The 24,555-nt window shown below is 41.7% G+C and overlaps 1 protein-coding gene across 2 annotated transcripts in view; it reads right to left on the bottom strand.

Moving 5' to 3' along the window:
• RSBN1L (round spermatid basic protein 1 like) overlaps positions 1 to 24,555 on the bottom strand; it is a 96,376-nt gene that overhangs the window by 41,686 nt on the left and 30,135 nt on the right. Inside the window, exons 3-4 of one of the 2 annotated variants that reach the window (XM_067564531.1) lie at positions 5,910 to 6,170; positions 5,527 to 5,591 (exon numbers count right to left, since the gene is read on the bottom strand). In XM_067564531.1, coding sequence (XP_067420632.1) covers positions 5,527 to 5,591; positions 5,910 to 6,170 — 326 coding nt within the window. Of the gene's footprint in view, positions 1 to 5,526; positions 6,171 to 24,555 lie in introns of both variants that reach the window. The other variant, XM_067564529.1, reaches the window with a different exon arrangement.

Genomic DNA, 24,555 nt, shown 5'->3' with positions numbered 1-24,555 from the left:
GCTATAATACAGACATACCTAAGAAGCAACAGAGATACTGGGTATGTATGTGAACACATTCCAAAAGTTTAACACAGGTACATCCTGACCTAACACAACATATGAGGGTTTGATAGAATTGATCAATAGGGATGTTTTGCCCAAGACATCTGGAGCAAGGTACAAATGGAGATAACAATCAAATGTCATGAAACACATAAGGTGGTACGTAAGTTGTTTGTCTCAAATCTATAAACATCGGGGTATCTCGCCTTAACCCTTTGCGTGACCATTGGGACAACAGAAATTCTCACTATCTGAGCCACTCCTTGCCACTGAACACTCATGTGTTAGTGTACCTGTAGCTCCTATGGGATGCTATTACTGTGCTTTGAGAACAGTAAACTTGGCAGAATGCCTGTGTCACCGAATCATGCCTGCTGTCTTTCTTTAAGAGTAAAGTTGAGGTCTGCTGAATTACCAAACTGCATTCTCTGCTAGTGCTGATAAACTAGAGCTCCAAGAACAGAAGTACTGAGCAACCGAAACAACCTGGCAACAGTAACATTCTTCAACAACATATTTAACGACCACCTATGGCCTGAGGGAGAAGATCAGAGATTTTAGCTGTCACCTGTCAACAGGATTACACTGCCACATGAACTTGCATATCTTTAAATTCTGTTATGGGCGTCTTCCAACGAGAATTAAAGCAGAATATCTTGATCCTGACCGAGCACCCTGAGGAAGCACAAAGCAGTAACAAATAAATAAAGAACAGGAATGTCTAGAAATCATTTTGAGGAGAAAAAGAGCATTTGGGAATACATATATAGCTTAACTGTATTTCCAAAATTGAATCAGAGCACTCATAGATCTGAGGGTATATATTACTATTAATGAGGTAGTATTACTGTAATATACTGCCAATATTACAGTAATATCCACCAAATGCAGAAGGACAGGCCTTATTACCAGGTATTGAAAAAACTAACCTGAGAAATACAGAAGTTCCATTACAGAACAGCTAATATGACAAGGAAAGGGGTAACAAAAAATCATGAAAGCATAGTGAAGTCCTCCCTCAGATTTTGCTGGAGACTGAATCCAGGTGCTAGGATAAGGCCTTGGAGAAAAAAAAAAAAAAAAAACATTGAAGGGAACCTCAAGTCGGTATTTCCGCTAAATGAAATTAACAGGATGACAGATGAGGCTCTGAAGCAAGCCTCTGCAAGGCTGTTAAGGACATCCAAAATGAACTGTTGTCTGGCCCAAGATTTAAATTACAACTACACTGCATACAGTAGCAAGGTGAAAGACTATGTAAGGCTGAATTGGAAGAGCTAATGAGAATGTTGCAAGTTTTGGAGATCAGAAGGGAGCTCCGACTGCTTCCCTTCCAAAACATGAGTCTGATTCACCAAAAGAGTAAGACGCAGTGATAATTATAATACTTCTCCATGTTATACAATGGACTTCAGAGGATCTTAAAGCGGTTAGTAAAATGGAGACAGTTGCTCTCCTTGACAGACAGGGAAAATAGTACAATTAAGTAGTTTTTCATGGCTACACAGTGAGTCACTAGGAACAGAATCTGTCTCCCTACTCATACTCTAGCATCCTATCCACTGGATTTTATGCAGACAGAGCTCATAGATGGGAGCTATGTGGGAGATAGAAGCCTAGGACTTCTACAATGCAGATTACAGGCAGATTTGAAAAGTAAAACGTGAAATTTCTTCAAGATGTACTGCAACAGAAGCAGAAGGCGTAAGAATCCCTTATGTAACCAGGAAATATTCAGAAAAATGTTGCAGCCAGGATGAAGCAATTATGAGACTCTTATCCAATGACTGCAGGAATCTTAGTTTAACTTTTTAGTCCTAAAATGTGCCTTAGAGGCAGAATGAGAAACATGAGAGGATGGATATAAATTACAAGCAAGCAGACAGATTGGGGAGGTTTAGAAGCATTAGCCCTTAATGATCAGCCATCCAAGATCTTTACTCCACTGTTTTCTGGACACATTAAACAGAAGATGGAAATGAGACCAGAATTTTCCCAATATATATAGTGTGCCTATTAAGTTAGCAAATACATGAGAAGCAAAGCATTAGCTGTCAGGCAGCCAAATTCTGACAAGCTAAGGTATGCAGAGAGACCAGTGATCAGTCAACATAGAATGCACACCAACTCTACTGAAAACATGACAAAGCACAGACAAGAGAAACACAGGTTACAAAGCCCTCATTCCAAATAAAATGAAGACAATGAAAACGAAAAAAGAATGTTGAATACATTAATGCATGGATCTTTTGCTTCCTCACCCCCTATCATCCTCAGTCTTTTTGTATGTCTCCAACTATAGCACAGAAAATTTTAAAAAGGGAGTTTTTACAACCAATGGCCACAGAACTGTTGTAATTATGAATAAGGAATGGAGCTTACTGTAGAGTGTGGTATTAATGAATAGTTTTAATAGGATATTCTATTTACCATTTATATGAACACACGTAGATGTAATTACAAAGCAGAACCAAAAATTAAAAGATCTTCTCTGTAACTTGACAGAACAACAAAAATCCTGGGGAATGTAAAAGAATACAGAATAATAGTCTTTCCCTCCATACTGCTAGTCAAACAAGAGAAAAGATGGAATGTGGCATTAAGCATTCCATAGCTGTTGGCTACCAAAAAAAAGATCAATGCAAAGTATAGGAATAGCAACAAATTCCCTTTGAGAAAGGAAGGCTGAAAAGTTAATAGGAAGCAGTGTAAAGTGATAGAAATAGCATAAGGGAGGTGAGTGAGTTGAAAGTAAGAAGGCTGGAGTGAGAAAAGCCCATGTAACGAGCCAGAGAAAGCACAGAGAAATGAGATGTGCTCCTAACTGTACTAAGAGAATGTGAAGGGTTTATTATTGCTCGAACTGCCTCAGTATAAACAGACAAGATACCCAACGTAATTTAGTGGAGGAAAAAAACTCAGAGACCATTAATGGTTCTGGTGAACGGTAATTTTGTTCAGGTGGCACTGCTACTAGAACTGAGGCAGTTAATGAAATATGGTGCTGCGATTCAGATTCACAGTCCGAGTTATTAGACTAAGTGACTCTGGGTGTTTCAATTCTAGTTACACTGAAGGGAAAAGTTTAGCATGTGTTCCCTCTCTAACAGTTTCAGACCCCATGACAGTCCACAGAAGAGCTATATTAATCTTTCTTTATCCAAAGAGAGACTGCTGAAATGCAAAGCTTTTATGAGGACTCAAGAGTAGATCACTGATGACTCCTCGTGGAGAAAATAGCAGAAATGAAAAAAAATAGGAGGGGGGAATGGCAGAAATAAATGGTATGGGAAGGAGGGAACAAGTGGATTGGATTATTTCAGACTGGTTTGCTATATGATATAATTAGATTAAAGAAACTGGAAGAATCTCTCCACTTGAGAGAATGTAGAAAGGTACTCAGCAATAGTTTCAAGTGAAGGACTCTCTGGGAACGTAACTAAACATAATTAGGTTAGATATTAGGAAAAGAAATTAACTATAAAGATAGTTAAGCTCTGGAATATGTTTCTAGGGGAGGCTGTGGCAACCCCATTATTTGAGTTTTTTTAAGAACACGTTAGACAAACACCTGTCAGGATGATCTAAGCTTACTTGTTCCTGGCACAGTGCAGGTGGCTGGGTCTGACAGTTTCTCAAGGTCCCTTCCAGCCCTACATTCCTAAGATTCTATAATAAGTACAAAAAAAAATCTGTTGTATTTAAAGGTTTCTGATTATGATATTTAAACATGTGATTCTACTGTAAAATGCAACTAACATTGCATGGAAGTGGTCCATGTATCTCAAGTTTCCAGATTCAATTTGCTCTATTTACAAGATATTTTTTCTAACTGAGTAACGCAAACTGAGCTGGGATCTAAAGTCAAGTTGTATTCTGACTTATGCTCCAACAGCAGATGCTGCAACTGAAATTTTACTATACTGATTCACAAGACAGAAAAGAATCTAGTTTAATCTCCCAGAACTGCATATATCTCATCTCTGGTGCTAGAAAAAGCAGACATACATGTCACTTGAAACAAGCAGATATGAACCAGAATATACACAGGGAAAAGTTCAGCTAAAAGTGCCATCTTCACATACTTTTCTTATCATAATCATACAGATAATCAACCCATAGCTTCAGGGTGGTTTATTCATCTAAAAACTCACTTCTAATGTGTATATCACCACAGTATTTAGGCACCATGTATGTAATTAAAGACCACAATTACATCCAAACATGGATTCATCTTGACTATTTTAAGTTGCCTCGTAGAATAACCACCAAAACTGTTCTTATTTCATAAGTCTAGAAGTCTTTACTTTTAACCTCCATTAACTTCGATGACATTTAGGAAGGGGAATAAGACTTTGCCTATATTCAGTACTGCCACAAATATCTGTACCATTCTATAGCAAAAGAGGATGCTTTGTTAACCAACAGGAGTTTTCACAGCATGTGTTTTAACTCTGGATGTTCTTTCTGGACAGTTCTTTTCTGTATGCGATACATGTTTTAGCAAAAGGTTATTTTGCAAAGCTTTACACACAAAGAAAGAAAGCCTCCATTAGATGTGTAGTACACTATTCACATCTGAACACAAATTTTTATCATTACATTTATGTAAGATGAAAGTTGTGTGTGATGTTTTTAAATGGTATATGAAAATTCTTTAAAAACTACATAGTAACTTGTTTTTTCTGGCAAAGAGTTAAATGTAAATATCCAAATTTGATGTAAAAAATAGGATTCTTTGCTTTATTAGTTCTTTCATGAACATCTATACAGGCATTTATACTGCACTCGTGGTAATTAAATTAAACTAAAAATAATTAGTCTCCTGAAGTTATATAAATTGAAATTATTTTTGTTCCTCAGAGATAATACGTTTATACCTCTTAAAGAGTTAAGAAATATTTAGCAAACAGCAGATATCGTTAGAGGTTATACAATAACTTTCCTCAGATAAAACCTAAATCAGGAAGTTGACCTTCCATTTAGCCACATAGTTAACACCAGTCAGTGCCATTATATGAATGCATTTAGAAGCCTCAATATACACCTTAAAATACAATAAATTGTTCATTGGATGGGCTCTATGTATAAAATGTTACTATTTTATTAAATAAGAACTGTTGTAACCTGATGTTTCATGTCCAAATATCTAAATGAAGCCAGACCCAAGGAGAAAATCCATTTTCATGCTCCAAAGGTGACCACTATTTTTCCTCAAAGAAAACCAATCTCCAGAAGTGCATACATGGACACCCACTTCAACTGATCAGAAAAAATACAATTTAACATTGGAACCCAAACAAAGCTTCCTTATTTTCTATATTTTAAGAATAAATAGTTGATTACTCAAATATTCTCTTGCTTCTAATCTTCTGTTTTATCTATACATCCTAGCAGATAGCAACTACATTCTAAAAAAATTAATTAAGTTTGTCTGAAACCATTAGATGCTTTTAGAAAATAAAATGTGTAACCTCTTACCTGAGCATGGAAATTTGACATAGTCGTTGTCTCTATATCTTTCTTTCCCAAAATCTCCATTTTCACTGGTGAATTGGGAAAATTAAATGAAAAGTAGTCTAAAAAGTCAGGTAAATAAGTAGCTGCCCCATGAACAATACCCATTACATAGTAAGCTGCACAGTTTTCATTTTCACTAAAAACCAGACCCACAAACTCTTCTGCAAACCTCTCCATCTCCACAGGAGACAAATGAGAGAGTTCATTACTGTAGGCATGGATAACTGATGCACCTCCATTAGGCTGGTGCTCAATATGAATGAGCTGTTTGAACTCCAAAGTGTCCAACCTTTTGAGTTTATTCTGAACCCGTGGCTCCTTTAACGAGACAAATGGAAACTCACTGTTCTCTGGTATCTTGGACTCACAGTCCTTCTTAGGATCCATACTCTTCTCACTGAAATCCTTAAGATGATCATCTATGATGCCTTTAACTTCTTGATCCTCAACATCAGAAACCAATCCTGAGCAGATGGTCTGAATAGATTTACTGTACATTTTTGGACGCTTCCTTTTCTCACATTCTTTATGTTTCTTTTTCTTTTTCTTCTTTACCTTTTTAATTTGTAATTCTTCTGCATTGGTTTTTGGTTTGTCCTTCCCACCTGTAGAGAGGAAAGAGATTTCTGAAACACCTTTATAGCCTTCTGTATAAAACCCACATTTAAGAAACAGGATTCAAAATTACCCATGCATACTCTCATAAGAGGCATGCTGAGTGAGACGTAACACTGCAATTAAGTATCAAATAACTTCAGTGATATTTTACTGAAGCCAAATAGCAACTAGAGCAGTGTTATACAGTTACCTGTCTGCCACTTATTCTAGCAGGATATTGACCATGCCACCAGTCAGCTCCAGAACATCAAATTTGAACGTTTGCTATAATTCTAACAAATGTATTTTATCTTTATATTATGCATTATGAAATAAGTACTCAAAAACTGTAGACAAAATTACTACTTATGATTATAAATGTGTGCCAATAATCAAAAACAGGATTTTTCAGCTTTCTAAAAAAAAAGCTTAAGTAAACTCATGCATTCTGAAAAAGTTAAAAACCCTACTCTGAATGTTCTTTTGCCTATACTATTGAATTAGATAAAATGTGTGTGAGTGGTGAGATAGCAAAGAAAGGCGCGCACACAAAAAAGATTGTTACAAAACTTTCATGATTAAACACAATTTTACCTTATTCTATTTAATCAGTGGTGCAATATCAGCAATTACGCCAAGAGATTAAATTATTTAAAATACAGACAGAAGTGTTGTTGTAGGCATGTTGTAACAGGATATTAGAGACACAAGGCGGGTGAGATAATACATTTTATTGGACCAACGTCTGTTTGTGAAAGAGACAAGCTTTTGAGCTACACAGAGCTCTTTTTGAGGTCTGGGGAAGGCACTGAAGTGTCACAACAAAATACAAGGTGGAACAGATTATTTAGCATAAGTAGTTAACACATTTTAAGAGATTATTCAAGGTGAAGTGGCCCATTAACACCTTTGCAGTCATAGGACAAAAAGAAGGCTAGTGTGTTACAAAATAGTTGTAATAAGCCATAAATCCAGTATCTTTATTAAAACCATGATTTTTAGTGTCCAGCAAAGTTATGAATTTAAGCCCCCAGGCTCATCTTTTGAAGGTATTGCAAAGGTTTCCTTTGACAACGAGGATTGATAAGACAAATATGGAGTAATCTTTGTGTCAAAAATGTTCACCCGTTTTATATGGTGTTTCTGTCTTTAATGTTTCTGTGAGAGTTGTGATTGTCTGGTTTCATCCACATAATAGTTATTGGGGCATTTAGTGCCCTGGATGAGGTACAGCACATGTTGTAATAGACCTGTGTAGGTAAGGTTACCAAACATCTGGGTTTCCTCGGACATTGCCGCTTTTTTGAGGCTCCATCCTCTGTCCAGAGGGAGTTTTCCAACAGGAAGCGTCCAGGATTTTTGCAGAGCAGATACCAAAGCTCAGAAAGAACTCCGATCGGTCTACTTCCCGATTGATCCCTCCCCTGCATCCACAGTTTACTGGTCCAATCCCCAGCAGCCCCAGCTGCTGGATCCCACCCACCCAGACCCCAGCTCCCAGGCCTGGGGAGGGGATCCCACAGGGAGGTACTGATTGACAGCTATCATTGCATCCTGGGCTTCCACCAACTACCCTGCAAACGTGACAGGGAGTGATGCTGCTCCCCACATCCAGTGAGTGGGTACCCCCCCAGCAGGTCTCCTCCCCCCAGGTCCCCTTCCCCCCAGCAGTGTACTCTTTTTGGGAACCTGAAATATGGTAACTATGTCAAATGGTCCATGTATCTTGAAAGATGTGTTGTGGGAGGTATTTAGGTAAGAGGCAAAACCTGCAGACCTATCAATGTTATGACCGGGTCTGCTGATGCTTTGAGGAGTTGTGTCCTGGTCTGTGGATGCTTGCTTCCCATTATGAGCTTGGCAAGATTAAGGGGGGGGCAGGGGGGATTGTTTGACAGCCAAAAAGGAGGGTTCAGGAAAGGTTTCTTTCAGGATCTGGTCCGCATTAAGTTTAATGATACGCCATATGGGTTCTAGTTATGTGGAGTGTGTGTTATTACTTAGAATATGTGTTAACTACTTACTTTAAATTATCTGTTCCACTTCTGAGAACTATTCCCAGACCTGAAGATGCGCTCTTTAGGGGTATATCTACACTTAAAAGCTACAGCAGCACAGCTGCAGTTATACCACTGTAGCACTTCGGCTTAGATACTCACTACAGTGACATAAGGAGTTCTCCTGTAGTTAATCCATCTCCTCAACAAGCAGTAGGTAAGGTTTGGTCTACACTAGACTATTTTATTGATGAAAGTCAGCTTTTTTCAACAACAGTGCTTGTGTACACATTGCAATCACTCCCTGCCAACAAAACTGCCCCGTTTTTCCGACACAATATAACCACCTCGAAGAGAGGTGTAGAACTTACGTCAGCTTAAGTAGGGTTACCAAATGTCAATGTAGACACTGTGTACCCCTTACATCAACTGTGGGGCTGTCATTCTTGTCAATTTCACTGCTTCAAAGCCCTCCTAAGAGCTGACCAGCTGGGTCCTGCTCCCAGCTGCAAGCAGGACAAGAAGCATAGTTGGCTGGACCCTGCTCTCGGCTGTGAGGGGGGCAAGAGGCCTGGGCATTTCTCCACAGCTTCCTCGGAGCTTGGGCAGCCTTGTCAATTTCATAATAAGGCTGCCCGGTTCCCAGCAGACTGGGGAACAGAAGCCCAGGGCAGCTCTCCCCTCCCAGCTCTTGGCAGAGAACAGGGAAGGGAGAAACTGAGGGCTGGCTCCCAGCAGGGAACAAGGAGTAGTGGGGTGGGAGAGCAGCCCACCAGCAGCCTGGGAGTTGTGGGGCTCCCAGCAGGAAGCTGAAAGACTGGACTCTCAGCTCCACACGCTGCCCCTCTTAGGTTGGAGGAAGTGCTCCTGGTGAGGACACACTCCACTGACCCAACGAGGATAGTGCGGACATCAGCAACTGCACTGCGGTGGCTGCAAGTCAACCTATGTTAGATTGACTTATTTTTCTAGTGTGGACAATGCCTTAGTAGTGCTGTCTACACCAGGGACTTAGGTCACCATAGTTATGGCCAGGTCTACACTAGAGTTAGGTCGACGTAATCTACCTTACGTTGACCTAACTTTAAGCGTCTAAACTACAGCATTACTTCTGCCGATATAAGTCCCCCACTACACCGACCTAATAACTCCAACTCCACGAGAGGCGTAGCACTTAAGTCAACATAGTTAGGGCATCGCAGTATCTGTGTAGACTGTGTTACTTATATCGCCTGTTGGCCCGGCCCAGCGGGGGGGGGAAGGAGGAGAGAAGAGAGAAGAGATACTATCAGTAGTAACGAGAATGGCAGCCAAATTATTAACACAGGTATGGAATTACATCTGATTTTTGCTAGTTGAAACACACCACAAAGTACTAGAAGGTTCCTATACTTATTTTTAAATAAATAGACAACATTTCTCCTTACGCAAAAGTGACACAGAGAAGAGTACTGAATATTTCACTGTATCTTACATACTTTGTAAAACGGCCCCCATTACCATAGTATCTGAGCATTTCACAATTGAATCTATTTGTGCAAGACAGCATCTCCGACACCATCGGATACTTTACAATAGAGGCAAGGAAGATAAGACAAAGGTACTTTGGATGTACCCTCTATTGGGGATTGTGCGCTGCTTTGTCTGTCCAGTGAAGCCCAAGCAGCACATTCTATCAATCTATTTCCTCTACTTCTCCTGCTAAGGGAGATGCAATACTTGTGCAATCTTTCACTGCTTCTGGATATGCTTTGTAGAAGTGGCGGTGAGAGAAATTATTTCTCTTACAGGAAATTTTTAAATTGTCAGATGATTCTTAACCATAGTTGGGGGTGCTTAACTGAATGCTAACAATGCACAATGCTAACAACAGACCATCTAATGAACATGCAATCTAAGGCATGGGTAGTCAATAGGCGGACCGCGGACCAAACCCAGACCAGCAGATGCTTTTGAACAGACTGCAAAATTTTTATTTACTTATCATAATTGTTATTGTTGCTGCGTAAAAAATGTTTCTCTGGAGTCTGGACTTTGACTATCCCTTGACCAAGAAATAATTGACTATCCCTGGTCTAAGGTCTTGTCCATACAAGAAAAACTCGCACAAAATTTAAAATGTTTCAAAAATCAGTTTAGTTAAACCAGTAAAGCTGGGATTCCAGCAGGGAGCCGAGAGCCCAGGGAAGGGGAGAGGCAGCCAGGCTCCTGGTTGGGAGTGGAGAGCTAGGTGTCTGGGGAAGCAGCCAGCCTGCCAGCAGGGAGCTCCACATGGAGCTGAGAGCTTGGGTGGCAGCTGGCCTCCCAGAGGGGAGCTCTATGCAGAGCTGAGAGCTCAGGTTCCCAGCCCCTCTTAAGTCGGTTCCCAGCCCCTCTTAAGTCGGTGGAAGTGCTCCTGCTGAGGATGCACACCACCAAAAGCAGCAGCATAATGTGGACATGAAAAACCACAGTAAGTCAGTGGTGTAAGTTGTCCTAACATAGGTTGACTTAATTTGGTAGTGTAGACATGCCTTTGGAAAAAAATGGTGTACTTCACAAAACGGCGAACATTAAAATATATCTTTTTTCCCCCCTCAGTATAGACTTGGCTCATCAGGTTAGTTAATCCTCCACCAATCATGAGAAAGAATGGCCTGTTCAGCTTTGGAGGCAGCAATTAAACCAATATATTTTAAACCCCTGAGATTACTAAAACTCAAATATATTAGTAACTATCCCTGATTCTTTCCATTATAATATAGACATCTGATAATCACATGTTGGAGTGATTACACCATTTATGCATAGCTCTGAGATAACGGCATCTGTGTATTCTCCCCCAGACCCTAAAAGAAGGCATAGGGCTACTGTTGCAATGTGAGGTTTGGAGTCAAGGAAGCACCTGCTAGCAACATGACCCAAGAGAACCTGAGAGAGAGGTTCTCCCACCTTAACAAGACTCAAGGAATACTCAAACAGCCAAGTAGGGTAAGAATTAGTTCACTTTCTCCTCTGACTTCCACCCCTGGGGTCCAAGAGAGGGACAGACAAAAAAGAAGCAAAGCATTGGATGAAATCCCTCACCAGATCCTGAATGGAAAGCAGTGAAGATTCCGCCTCACCAACTTCCATCTACAGAACACGGCAAGGAGAAACAGCTGATCTGGAGATCAGAGGTATTCTTTCTCCTCTTCTTGGGACCCAGCACTGGGGCCAGGACAGCGGGAACACCTTCCCACAGAGAATACATGAGCTGAGTAAAGAGGAAGGAGCACAGACAGGAAGCAAGACTGAAAAGAGAGGACGCCAAACAGCTCATGTTCCCCTGCAGAAAGACTCTTAAAAATACACCAACTAGAGAGCAGAAAAAGTGGGGGGAGGGGGGAGGGGGTGGCTAAAAAGGCACGCTATGAGAGGCTGCACTGTTAGAAAATTGGGTATTTTAAAATTAGTTTTCTTTAATCTTTCAAATTGACATAGGCTCCCTTTAAGAAAGGAAGATTTTTTTCAAGTTCCCTGTAATCTACACTGGTCTTATTCTTCACTAAAGTTACTAACAGAAATAAATGAACAATGCAGAACAAAGTTGTTGTTTAACTACATACACAGAACTAATGTTAGTTTTAATCAAGCATTCTGCTTCACTTTGACTCTGAAAGCAAATCTTGCACTTTCCTTAACAGCTCCAGTTCCTGTATGGGAGATCCTTCAATCCTACTATAATCACATGGGTCATCATCTTACTACAAAGAAAAAAAAGCTACAGTAAAAAGAATATTTAGGCTGCAAAAATCAGTTGAAATTTAGACATGCCAAATTTAAGGATGAATGTTCAAAATTAATCATGGCTTTCTTGTGTGCCCTACCAATGCACTGAATGAAACGTGGGGGAGGGAGGTGCAGTCCTGGGGTAAAAAATAGTGTATCATCATTAAGGTTAGATTTTGTAACTTATTTTTTAGTAGAAGTCAGGGAGAGGTCACAGGCAATAAGGAAAAATTAACGGAAACCGTGACCTCTCCCTGACTTTTAATTAAAAACGATCTATTACAAAATAGGGCTGACTGGTGGGTGGGGGTGAGATGAGAGTAGCGGGGGCTGAGTCCCCCTACCAAGCCTGCAGAGGCAGGGAGCTGGCGGCCAAGGAGTTGCGGGGATCTCCCACCCCCCACAGTTGCAGCTCAAGCTCAAAGGGCTGCCCCTTGGCGGCTCAGAGTTCCAGGATCTCTCCATCTCCCGCAGCAGTGATTGGAACTCCAGGAGGCCTCACCACGCATGGCAGCTGGGAGCTGCAGGGGCCACCAGTGACAGCTGGGAGCCTCGACCGCTTCAGGGACAACCCCCAACCCCAGCCACTCGCCAGCTGCAGGGGCCACGGGCAGCGGCAGGGAGCTCCAGGGATCCCCCACTGTTTTCTGCAGCTTGGACCTCTGGGTCCCCCTTTCTCCCTGCACATGGGGGCATGGAGCCAGTGGGATCCCTGCCAACTGACAGCTCTTGCCCCACTCCGCCAGCTGAAGCAGAAAATGTCATGGAGGTTGCAGGAAGTCACGGATTCCATGACAATCTTATCCTTAATTATCATGTAATTAAAAACTGTATTATAATGCATATTATGCATAATGGGGCCAAATCAAGGCTGCACAGACAACCTTACATCAAGCCTTTCTTAACTTCCAAGGGCTTGACTTTCCAACGTGAATGTTCTTTAAGTAGATTTTACCTCCACAAGAGAGCAACTAGGAGTACCTCTAGAGCACAGTGCACGAGCAGTTTCATGAAAAGATTACGTAGCAATCTAAAGGCCAATTACAATCCCACACCAATTATGTTTTGCTATTCTTAATCAAAGTGAGATCAACAGTTAAACCATAAGAGACTTAAATTCCAAGTTACAAACTTATTTTTATTTTAAAAATTCAAATTTCAAAAAAATGGAGAATGTAGGGTCCACCCAAGGATATGCCACTGGCACTTACTGCCTGAACATACACCATAAAGCTAAAGGTATGTGTTCACTGCAGAGTCAGCTTGGGTGATCAGCTTTCAGGTTAGTTTAGTTCAGGTGTGAGCAGACACACTGCAAACCATTCCCAAATTAGTGTCCTCACTGGTGCTGCACTTACTGATGTGTGTTGCTAGGACTTTTGAGGGCATATTTCATTGTTCTTTATGCTGCAGAAAGCTCAGCCACTCTGATTCCTTGCCAGGGGGTAGTGGGAAAATTTGTATGTCCTTCCTGACACTGAGGGGGCAGGGCGTGGTGGGGAATTGCGGAAAGGTTTTGGAGGATTATCAGCACTCAACTGATGTAGCTTGTTGTTCTCACTACACAGGGGACAAACTACCAGTCAGAGTGAAAGCAGCACTGAGCTCTAGCCTATACTCCCAGCTATGCCAGCCAGCCTGGACCAAAGGTCAGTGAGGTTTTACCAGGATGACAGTTGGGGATTAGAAAAAACACCTGAGTAAGGGCCTGAGTTAACTGTGTAGTAAAGACATCCTAATAGACCAATAGGACAGTGCCACTTGTTAAAGTTGCTTTTGTAAAAGGAGGGTAGAGGGGCAGAAACAGGCCTAAAGCAACCCAAAAGCATTTTTGTGGTCTGGAAGGGCTGAAATGAGAGAAAGGCCTTCTGCCTAAAAATAATTTAATCCTTTAATCATGTAAACCACTGTACAAATATTAAGTTTCTAAGGGCTTCTCTACACAGGGATTTTAAACTGGATCAAATCAAGTTAGTCCAATTTGAAAATGTTTGCATACCATAACAACCCATCACTCCACACTAACTCTGCATTTTTAAGAACTCCACAGTCCTCTTGCAAGGCAGACTAGGTTTGATTAGAATTGAATTAGTTCAGTCTTTTGTTCATGTGCATGCAATTGCTGTGCACCACTTTTTGCATGCTTTCATTGTCTATCCCACAGTGCTTTGCAGGTCAACCATTACTGATCTGTCTGTTTACTTGTGTGCCCTCCCTGCTGTGGTGTCAAGTTTCCAGGATGACCCTTCCCTCCTTTAAAAGGTGGTGTACAGCCAGATTTTGCCCATTTCCTCCTGGATCCCAGTATATCATTATTCTGGCAATACAACTGCAATAGCACTTCAGAAGTCCCACAACATGCTTCATGCAACTGCTTGGACCCATGCCAAGACCCTGGATCTCACTGACATCCGGGTAGAAGCATCAGTTCATGAACTTCTTGTGGCCAGCCACAGGAATAAGAATCTTCTCATGGACACTGCGAAGCAGATGTCTGCGAGGAGGGGTCAAGACCGGGACATCAACCACTGCCAGAGAAAGAGCAAGCGGCTCAGGAAAAAGTATATTAAATGAGGGATAAAAGGAGACATTCCTGGAGGGGTATTTGACCTATTCAACTTTTAACAAACTGGACAGAATTCTACCCAAGTTTAGCACGACTTCTCCCAGGCACTGTTCAGAGCCTGATGTCCTCACTCTCCCTCCATCATCAAGGATGACTGACTAGACCAATCAGAGGATGAGCAGAAGGATGCTGGAGAAGAGCTGCCCCCTGAGAGCCAGGATCTATTGAGACTCAGGACCAGATTGAAAGACAGACCCAGTCCTGCACTGCAACAATGGACTAATTCCTGCCCTGCATTGGATGATCCGGAGTCCCAGCCAGAAACCCAGGCCGGGGACAAAATCACATCCCATGGGGGAATTTCAGCACATAAATACCTCTCTTTTCCATTTATTATTATTGGTGGATGTGAGCTAAGAGCCTCTGTGCCCTCCACCCCCGCATTGCGTGCTTCCAAATGGCACCAGACAGCATGGCATAGTCGCAGTCTGCCTCCCACCTCTGCTCCTGTAACAGATTTGAATAAATTAATGCATTTGTGCAAACTTCAACAGTATATTGAGAGAGTGCTTATAGGGAAGAAAAAGAAAAGTCTGTTTAGTTTTCTTAGTTTACCTGAGGCATAAGTGAACACGGTATGTCTGATCAAGGCACAAACAATACTGTTCCTCCTGTAACACACTGTAGTTGACAATCTATTCTTCTCTGCCATTTCTCAGTCTTTAATTCTGTTATATCTCCTCTGCAGACTTAGAGAAATAACTATTTTGTTTTGCACATGAATAGCTACATGCCCATGTCGCCCGGTATAGCTTGCAAGCCCCTTCCACTCCTACAATGCTTCTCTGGGGTTGGGGATCATCCTGGTAAATAACTTCACAACCTAGCTTGCTGGTCCGCCCTTTGCTTTTTTGAGTAAGACCATTTTCTACCTCCTAGTCATCCACCTCTGCATAATGTCATCAAGAAGGACAGCATTAAAGACGATGTAGAGGGAATTACTATCCAGCTCACCCCCATGACCCCTCTCTTTACACCTATGACCCAGCACATGAACAAAACTGCAAAAATAAACTTGGAGCCACCTCACCCCAATAATATGGATGCAGACAGATCGCACACTGAAATCCAAATGTACCCAGCACTCATATATGCTGACCACTTAGATCTCAGAGTTTCTTCCAAGAATGAGAAGGGTCTCAAGGAGGTAAGATCACAGACATACTTAAATCTGATAGCTGGTTTTTTTGTCTGGGATATGAACAATAAGCAATGATTCCACACACACCCTTCCCCACACTTCTAAAGCACTGCTACAGCCAGACCATCAAGGACACAGTCTCTATCTCCTACTGACAAGCTGACCAATCTGAGGGGGAGAAAAAGAAAGACTCCGGACAACATGTTTGCAGAATCTATTTCAGAGGAAAGCCAGGCTGGCTGAGAGGTGGAGGTTATACAAGACTCAGAAGGACAAAGAAATGCAGTCATTTCAGACGATCATGGCAGTGACCAAGGACAGAATCACCATGCTCATAGAGAGCCTGGAAAAAGACTGATGCAGAGGCAACTCATGGGCACTATCCTGAACCAGAATGCCCTCCTGCAAAACATGCAGGCCCAGCCATGTGCTTTAGCCCTTGAACAATGCTGTCCATTGGAACCAGCAGCAACTCCTAACCTCTGCATCACCACTTGACTTTCCATAATTCACAGAGAAAACAATCCTAGGATGCACACTGCTCGGCAGCAAAGCAACAGACCATGGGATTTCCCCAGAGAACACTGGATAGACACTATGCGCATATTATGTGTAACATTTTAATTAAAACATTTTCTAATAACATCCCAATGTAGACATGTAAGCCCATACAGAGGAAATAGCTTGCAAACTCAGACTTTAGAGGCAGCTATTAAAGAAAATGCTAATCAAGACGCTGGGAAAAATCCCAATTTAAAACACAAATGTATTGCGATTAAGAGGAATCTAAATTCAATCCACACAAATAGCAGAAAGCAATAGACTACCCTCTAAAATAGATTATTTCCATTTCTGGCTGCTCAAATCTATATTTATACAATGATAATTGAGTATATAAATAAAACCCTTCCACTTTGAATGGTCCAGAAATATGAAGTAGAAAGATCATTTTGGAGTTATGTGGGCCAAAGGACACATTCAGAATTCATAGAATAATTAATGAGCAAGAATGTCAAATATTATATACAATATGGTCTAGCAGAGTCTACAATGCCTGGATCTTTCAGAACTCAGTCCTATTTAAATTAATGGAGAAAGAACGGTTTGCTACAGAAGTACTATAGACATGAATTGTGTAGAGGTTGGTCCAGTTAGTCAGAGATCTGCTTATCCCTTTTTCACCAAAAAGTTTAGTAGCGATTGGATATCTAATATAGTGAACACCAGTGAAAATGAGGGAAGGATCAGAGATTAAAGTAGGGAAAGAACAAGTTAAAAATTACTGAGACAAGTTAGCTGTCATCAGGTTCCCAGGGCCTGATGAAATACATCCTAGAATACTCCAAGAGCTGACTGAGGAGATATGAGCCATTAGCAATTATCTTCAAAAAGTCATGGCAGACAGGAGAGATTCCAGAGGACTGGAAAAAGGCAAATATAGTATCAATCTATAAAAAGGGGTATAAGGACAAACCAGGGAATTACAGACCAGTCATTTTAACTTAAATACCTGGAAAGATAATGGAGCAATTAATTGAGCAATCAATTTGCAAACACCTAAAAAATAAAAAGGTGATAAGTAACAGTCAGTATGGATCTGTCAAGAACAAATCATGTCAAACCAACCTAATAGCTTTCCTTGACAGGGTAACAAGCCTTGTGGATGGGGGGAAGCAGTAGATGTGGTATGTCTTGACTGTAGTTAGGCTTTTGATACTATCTTGCATGACCTTCTTATAAACAAACTAGGGAAACATAACCTAGATGGAGCTACTATAAACTGTTCGGGTGCATAACCACAGAGTTATCAGTGGGTCACAGTCAAGTTGGAAGGTCATATCGAGTGAGGTCCCACAGGGATCTGTCTCAGGTTCTGTTCTGTTCAATATCTTCAGTGATTTAGACAATGGCATAGAGAGAACAACTATAAAGGTGGTGGATGATACCAAGCTGGAAGGGGTTACGTGTGCTTTGGAGTACAGGATTAAAATTCAAAATTATCTGGATAAACTAGAAAAAAAATCAATTGCACACATGCAAAATGGGAAATGACTGCCTTCGAAGGAGTACTGTGGAAAAGGATCTGGGGGTCATAGTGGATCACAAGCTAAATGTGTGTCAACAGGGCACTTTTTTGGGGGGGGGAGGGGGGAGCGGGGAACAAAAGCATTCTGGGATGTATTAGCATGAGAGCTGTAATCAAGACATGAGAAGTAATTCTTCCGATCTACTCCGTGCTGATACAGCCTCACTTAAGAGTAGTGTGTCCAGTTCTGGGTGCCACATTTCAGAAAAGATGTGGACATATTGTCCAAAAAAAGAGAGCAATAAAAATTATTAAAGGTCTACAAAACATGACTTATCAGGAAAGATTGGGCTTGTTTAGTCTGGAAAAGAGAAGACTGAGGGAGAAATGATAACAGTTTTCAAGTACATAAAAGGCTGTTACAACGAGGAGGAAGAAAAATTATTCTCATTAACCTCTGAGGATAGGACAAGAAGCAATGGGCTTAAATTGCAGCAAGTGAGGTTTAGGTTGGACATTAGGAAAAAATTCCTAACTGTCAGGGTAGGTAAGCACTGGAATAAATTGCCTAGGGAGATTGTGGAATCTCTGTCATTGGATGTTTTTAAGAGCAAGTTAGTCACCTGTCAGGGATGGTCTTGATAATACTTAGTCCTGCCTTGAGCACAGGGAACTGTACTAGAAGGCCTTTCGAGGTAGAACTGGAAAGGACAATTCTATGGTATTTCCATCCATAAGTATGTAAAATTGCAGCTACAAAGAAAGCTTGAGTTCACATTTTAATGAGGTGAACAGGAACAAGGTTGGGCAAGGTTACAATTTTGCTTTTATTATTTGGCTGGAAATATATCACCACAAGAATGTGTTATCAGGGGAGCAACACATTAACACAGGAACATGAGAAAGGAAAGAAATATAATTTGTATTTAGTCTGTGTACACATACATGAACGTGTTCAGTGAAAAGGATCTTCTCCCTGCATTACATCTTTTAACATGATTTGTCTACCCTTCACCATTAAGACGGTTAACAACAATAGCAGTTTTTGCCACTGCCTGCAACCTAATATGGGCACCTAGATTCCTTCCAGCAGCTAGTTCAGTACACTTCTTTGCAGTGCTGACAGAACACTTGCCACACCCACTTGACCAGTCCTCCTTCCTTTTTCCCAATTCTTCATACAGGAGGACACCTCAGGATGTATTGCTCCCCATGCTGTACACAAAGCAACACCGGCATGTCCATACCAGTTAAGGCTGGAGATTCAGATTTTCTGCAGTTTTATGCAAATAACCCAAAGCCCTAATCTGCATAATCTTAGATAAATAAATGATAGCAAATTCCCTGAACACCAGATTTTAAAAAACTGACAAGGCTGCAGCATGGAAGAAGAAGCCTTAAGAATAGCAACAGTCCTGGATAGTTTTGAAATCTTACCCGAGTTAACATCCAAGTAACTCTGGTGGGTCTACCTGGTTGCTTTTTATCCTCTAGACCAGGGGTGGGGAACGTCCGGCCCGCGGGCCGAAATGATTTGGTCCGGCCCGCAGCGGGCTGTATAAGGGCCGCAAAATGATTTGGTCTGGACCTGGCGGCAGGGGGGAATTCAGCGGCGGCGCGGTTTAACGGCGGCAGCGGGGTTCCGTGGGGGGGGGCAGTGGCCGCCACCGAAACCCTGCTGCCGTTTGCCCCTTTTTGGCAGTGGGCACTGCCCCCCGCCCCCCACGGAACCCCCGTCGCTGCCGAATTCTCCCGCGCCGCCAGGGCCACCATCAGGCCCTTGACATAAAAAAGGTTCCCCACCCTTGCTCTAGACTGTATGGAAGGTTTCAGTTGGGTTGCTAGTCCCTGATGCTGCTTGCTCTGGATCAGGAGGCAGATCTGGCTACTTACCGTAATCAGCTCGGGATACTCTGCCTGGGCTTCTGGCACCTGCCTGGGTGTCTAACCTCTGGCTAACACCTTGCATAGAAGGCTCTAGATGCCACTGCCCACTGCTCCCTGGTGAGGGAGAGGGAAGAGGAAAATAGGGAGGAGGTAGCCTTTGGCTGCTTTTTGGTTACTTCACAATCCTATGTGACATTATGATAACCAGGTCTGAAAAACGCTTTTTTAGTCCTATAAAAATCCACCCACCAGATGCTCATTTTTTAAATTTACATCACTCAAATATTTACAGGACCATAACAAGTGAAAGTTTTATACTAGAAGTTAAGCTCTAATTTTAATCAGAAAAAGGTTTATTCTAAAAAAAAGGTAAAAAGGAAATAATGAGAATGCTATAATTACTATTATGTCTACAAGGGAACAGTAAGAATCTAGAACTTCTAGATGGATGGGGATATGTGCAGTCATTGGTAAACAACAAGAGGGGTAAAGCTAGTGTAGAGAATCCACTGTCAGTGGATAGGTTGAAAAGCTAATCGACTACATGTTGCAAGCAAAAGCAAATCATTTGTTAAGACGGTACCAATACCTACGGTCAGATACAAAGGGTAGCAGGCCTAACCAGTTAGATTGAGAAATGTTAGTGATTTTGCTTTACTTATAGAACTGCAAGGTTTTATTCTGGGAAATGTGTATAGTTTTTTGTCTAAGGAATAAATATACACAAAAAGTGAATTACACACTATGTGCTGTGTGTTTTATTTCATGACCTTTGTGGGGTTTGGAATCTACCTGTTCCCCCTCATGGCTGAAGAAAGTAACAAATATGTGAATAGCTGCCCAAATTTTCACAGAATGCAGAGACACAAAATGTGGTTAAACAGCCTAATGGGTTTAGACATGAAAACAGGGGATTTAAGAATATGGATACAAACTGAACCACACCATGTTTAACAGGTTAATATAACTTTCACCGCTGTAAGCATGGATGACCTTTAAAATCTGCCTTCTGAAAATCATCCAGCAGCAGTATTTGTGCCTGTCTCAAAAACAGCTATGTGGCGTCATAAAAAGAGAAGGACTTCATTAAGATCTGCAAACATACTAAAAAAGCATGATCCAAATTTCTTAATGATTTTTTTTAAAAAGAAGTGACCCTCCCCCCCATGCCAAATCTAATTCTCAAAAAAAAAAAAAAAACCCAACAATTTGCATGCAACCACTGGATTTGTCAGTCCAGAGTTACTAAGGAGCAAAAAAAAGTCTCACTGGCTGGCAGAGAATTCTTTCTGCACCACTACAATCCTCATGCCACTCTCCAAAAACATCACAACAAAACTCACAGCTAGGCTAAAACCAGCCATGGAAAACATCAGCGCTAATGAAGCTTCCCCTCCCCCCCATAGCCTAGAAAGTTCTGAACATATGAAAACAGAAGCTGTAATGAAAGTTGCAGCATAACCTTAACAATAACTAATAGTTGGGTGACTCCATGTGTGATTTTATGAAACTTTAACAAGCTAACTTCTGTATAACTACAAATTTCATCTTTAAAAAATGATTCAATTGATGGAGAAATACGTTAGAGGACTTCATTCACCAGGGCTGTCATGCTGTTTATTTACAAGACTCAAGCAAGACACTGCCCTCCCAGCATGCTTCATCCAGATATGAGGAACCTTTAGGGGTAACAGAGAAGTTTAGTCTCCGTGACCCATGCAGAGCTCAGCTTCTGCTGAATCTGCTAATTAGTGCAAAGCATGGTAGTGAATTTGTGATGTCGGGGCTGGAACTGAGACCCACCAAACTCATCTTTAATAGGGACCACAAAAGAGCCATTAAATGGGAACAACTTTTAATCCCTACTGAGCTAGGCTGGATTCATCTGTTGACCTACCTGTGAAAGGGTTTTTAGCTCACTAGCAATGTTCTGAAATATCCAGCCCCGTGTTCTTAAAAGGGACCACTCATTAACCACAATACAAATGCTAAAAATGCACCAAACAAATATTTACACAGCATCTAAGTTTGGTTCTAAATATGACAGCTTTACACATTACAGTCATTTCAAAAGTCACAATTAATTTCAGGGTCATCAAAATAATTTAGAAAGGAGTCAAATTATATAATTCCCGCCCAGCCCCAATGGGTTATCAACAGTCTTTAAACCCAGTATTCAGATCTCTTCGACTTAATCAAAAACAACTGGATGAAAACGGCCTTTTACTCTACACAGAGCCTGCAGAGGGAGACAAATGTAATCCAATGACAAGTACGAGTCAACTATTTGAGAGACTGCATGAGACGTTACAAAACAAGATTCCAGAGTTCTGTTCTTGGCATTGGGAACAAAGTGGGGTATAGCGGTTACAGACAGCATAGCCAAACATAATTTAGTGCATTCTTTCTGAAAGGCAACATGGCTGAGTCTATCATATTAGAAACTGGGTTTCTATTTCCAATTCTACCTAAAGTGACCTCATCTAACTTCTCATTTCCTTTATCTGTAAAATGGGTGTATGAGAAGTAAGGGTACTGAGACAGAAGAGTTGTGAAGTGGACAGAAATGTTAAAAGCTATCAGTGTAAGAGCTAGGATTAGATCTCATGGCTTGATGCCCACTGTACTTTTCGTTGGGCTACAGTATTTAATGCAAGTCTTTCAACATTTTCCCTAAGACACAGAAAGGCAAAGGAGACCTGACAAATGACACATTAAACAAGAGGCACAAATCTCAACTACCCCATTCAGTACAAAAGTAACCTCTAATGTATGCTATACAAAACTCCTTTTTAAAAGAAAAAAAGTTTTATAGGAATGCTCTATTAAATTTTAAGAATGTAATTTCCAAAAACTAAAAGAATGTTTTAAATTTTGGTTGACCGATTGTTTTGCGTATAGCAGGGCTCAACAAACCCCAGGTCGCCTAGGAATTTAGTTCTGGTACCTAGTATTTCTCCCAGTGAAAGACAGGGTCCCGGTGGGAGCGGCCGCCACTCTCCAGCCAGGGTGCCACTGCATCCACATAGCGGGGCCGGGGGAGGGGGAGCGCTGTGGCTGCTGCACTCCGGCCAGGGTGCCCCGTCACTGGGCCCACATTGTGGAGGGGGCGGGGGGAAGGGGCGGGGCCAGGTGGGGAAAGCTGCAGCTGCCTTGCTCCAATCAGGGCGCCCCACCGTTGGGAGAATAATGTTGTCCTCATTTTTTCAGTAAGGTGTACTATCACCTAAATAAGCAGGTGAAAAAAGCAACAAAAATTTCATGGGCTACACACACAGAGGCTAGGAGGAGGACTAAATAGAAAGCCAAGGGCACCCTGATCTAGGAGTTTCCATGATAGAAGGAGGTTCTCTAGATGTCTTCCAAGACCACCACTGAAGTTTTTTTGCTCTTAGGTTCACAGTTACTTCTGATGCACACCTGAAGGGCTTGTAACTAATCTGACATTTGTTCCAAATGGAAAAAAGCACACAGAGGCAAGATATCCCTAATCAGTAAGTCTAGAGTCCAACAGGTGGTTTACAAAGTTTAAGTTTACAAAGTGCAGACTGACGTGAACCACAGACTGGATCTTAAGAACCTTTGACATTGAAAAATCCAATAAAGTAACCTCAAAGTAAGATGATCTGCTCAAGGCCAAGCCACAAACTTTATAGTGTTACACAATTGTATTTGTAAGTCTTTCCATAAGGCACTATTTTAACTTTACTGACTGGGCTAACATTTTCCATGCCAGGTATCTGCCTCAGACTGATTCCCACCCCCCGCCCCAGCCAAACAGTTCAGCTCTGAGAATGAGGCTAGGGAAAAACACTGCTTTGCCCGTGTCAAAATATTTAGATCTTTTCTTTGAAAAGGTCCCTATGCCATAGAACAGGGATTTTGCTAAACCCATGAAAATCCGACCAAAACTGCAGTTCACACAAGGCTCAATAAAGACTTAAATTTTAAGAGCTAAAATCTCAGAAGATTCCGTCCTCACTGAGCATGTTCCAGCCTCTCTCAGCTACTAATTAATGCTGACCCAACTGCGCATATGCCATCCCCACAGAGCAACTGATCATGCTCCAGCCACAGCTGTGGGGGCTCAAAAGTTTCCCTGGGGTCGCTGCTTTGGGCTGCAGTTGGGCACTGGACTTGAGCAGGAAGCCAGTCTCTCTTGTGCTCTCAATAACCACCCTTCTGGCCCCTAGTGCAGAGGAGGAAAACATCTGATTAAAATACAGAGGGAGGAAAAAAGCTGAACAAGGTCAGTAGGGAAGGAAAGAATAGATTGGGACAAGGAGTCTGGTGAGACTTGGAGAGAAGGGGCGGAGAGAAACTGAGTCAGTGGGAATGGGGAGGAACACAGACACTGGATGAGGAGTTGGGGGAGGAAAGGATGGGCTGGAAAAGGTGATGGGGAGTTAGGAACCAAGGGGGGGGGGGCAAAGAGGAAAGATATCTGACACAACAACAGGAATGCATTTGGGAGAATGAGCACTGGCTGGGAAGGAGACTGAAACAGTGTGTCAGCAGTGAGAAAAATGGAGTGGAAGGGCAAATTGAGACTCAGACAGCAAGCCCAGAGGGGCAGAACTGGGACTGGCTGTGCAAGAAGATTGGGAGTAGGATAAGAAGCCTGGTGAGTGGAAACTAGGACTGGGTAGGCAAGAGGAACGTTACTGGGACAAGGAGCCAGGAATGAGGAAGAGAAAGGACTAAGACAAGTTGGAGGGGATGGGACAAAAAAAGTACATGCCAACTTGAGAGCACTCCCCTTACAGAAGCTAGAATGGAACCAAGGTTCCCAAATCTCACCACTTCTCTACCATCAGTAAGTATCTGTGAAAACCATTGGTGCTGGTCCACAGAAGATGAGAACCTACAATTACTATCTATTACTCAATTAACTGAAGTAACAGATGTCCATGCAGAGAATTTAAAGGTTCCAACTCTATCACTGAACATCCTGAGTGTCAATATG

Source organism: Emydura macquarii, unplaced genomic scaffold (genome assembly GCF_026122565.2).
Source record: "Emydura macquarii macquarii isolate MOO-44397 ecotype Brisbane River unplaced genomic scaffold, CSIRO-AGI_Emac_v2 contig_2636, whole genome shotgun sequence".
NCBI classification, from domain to species: domain Eukaryota; kingdom Metazoa; phylum Chordata; order Testudines; family Chelidae; genus Emydura; species Emydura macquarii.
Note: the sequence above shows the minus strand (reverse complement) of the source record. Positions and strands in the feature narration are given on the sequence as shown.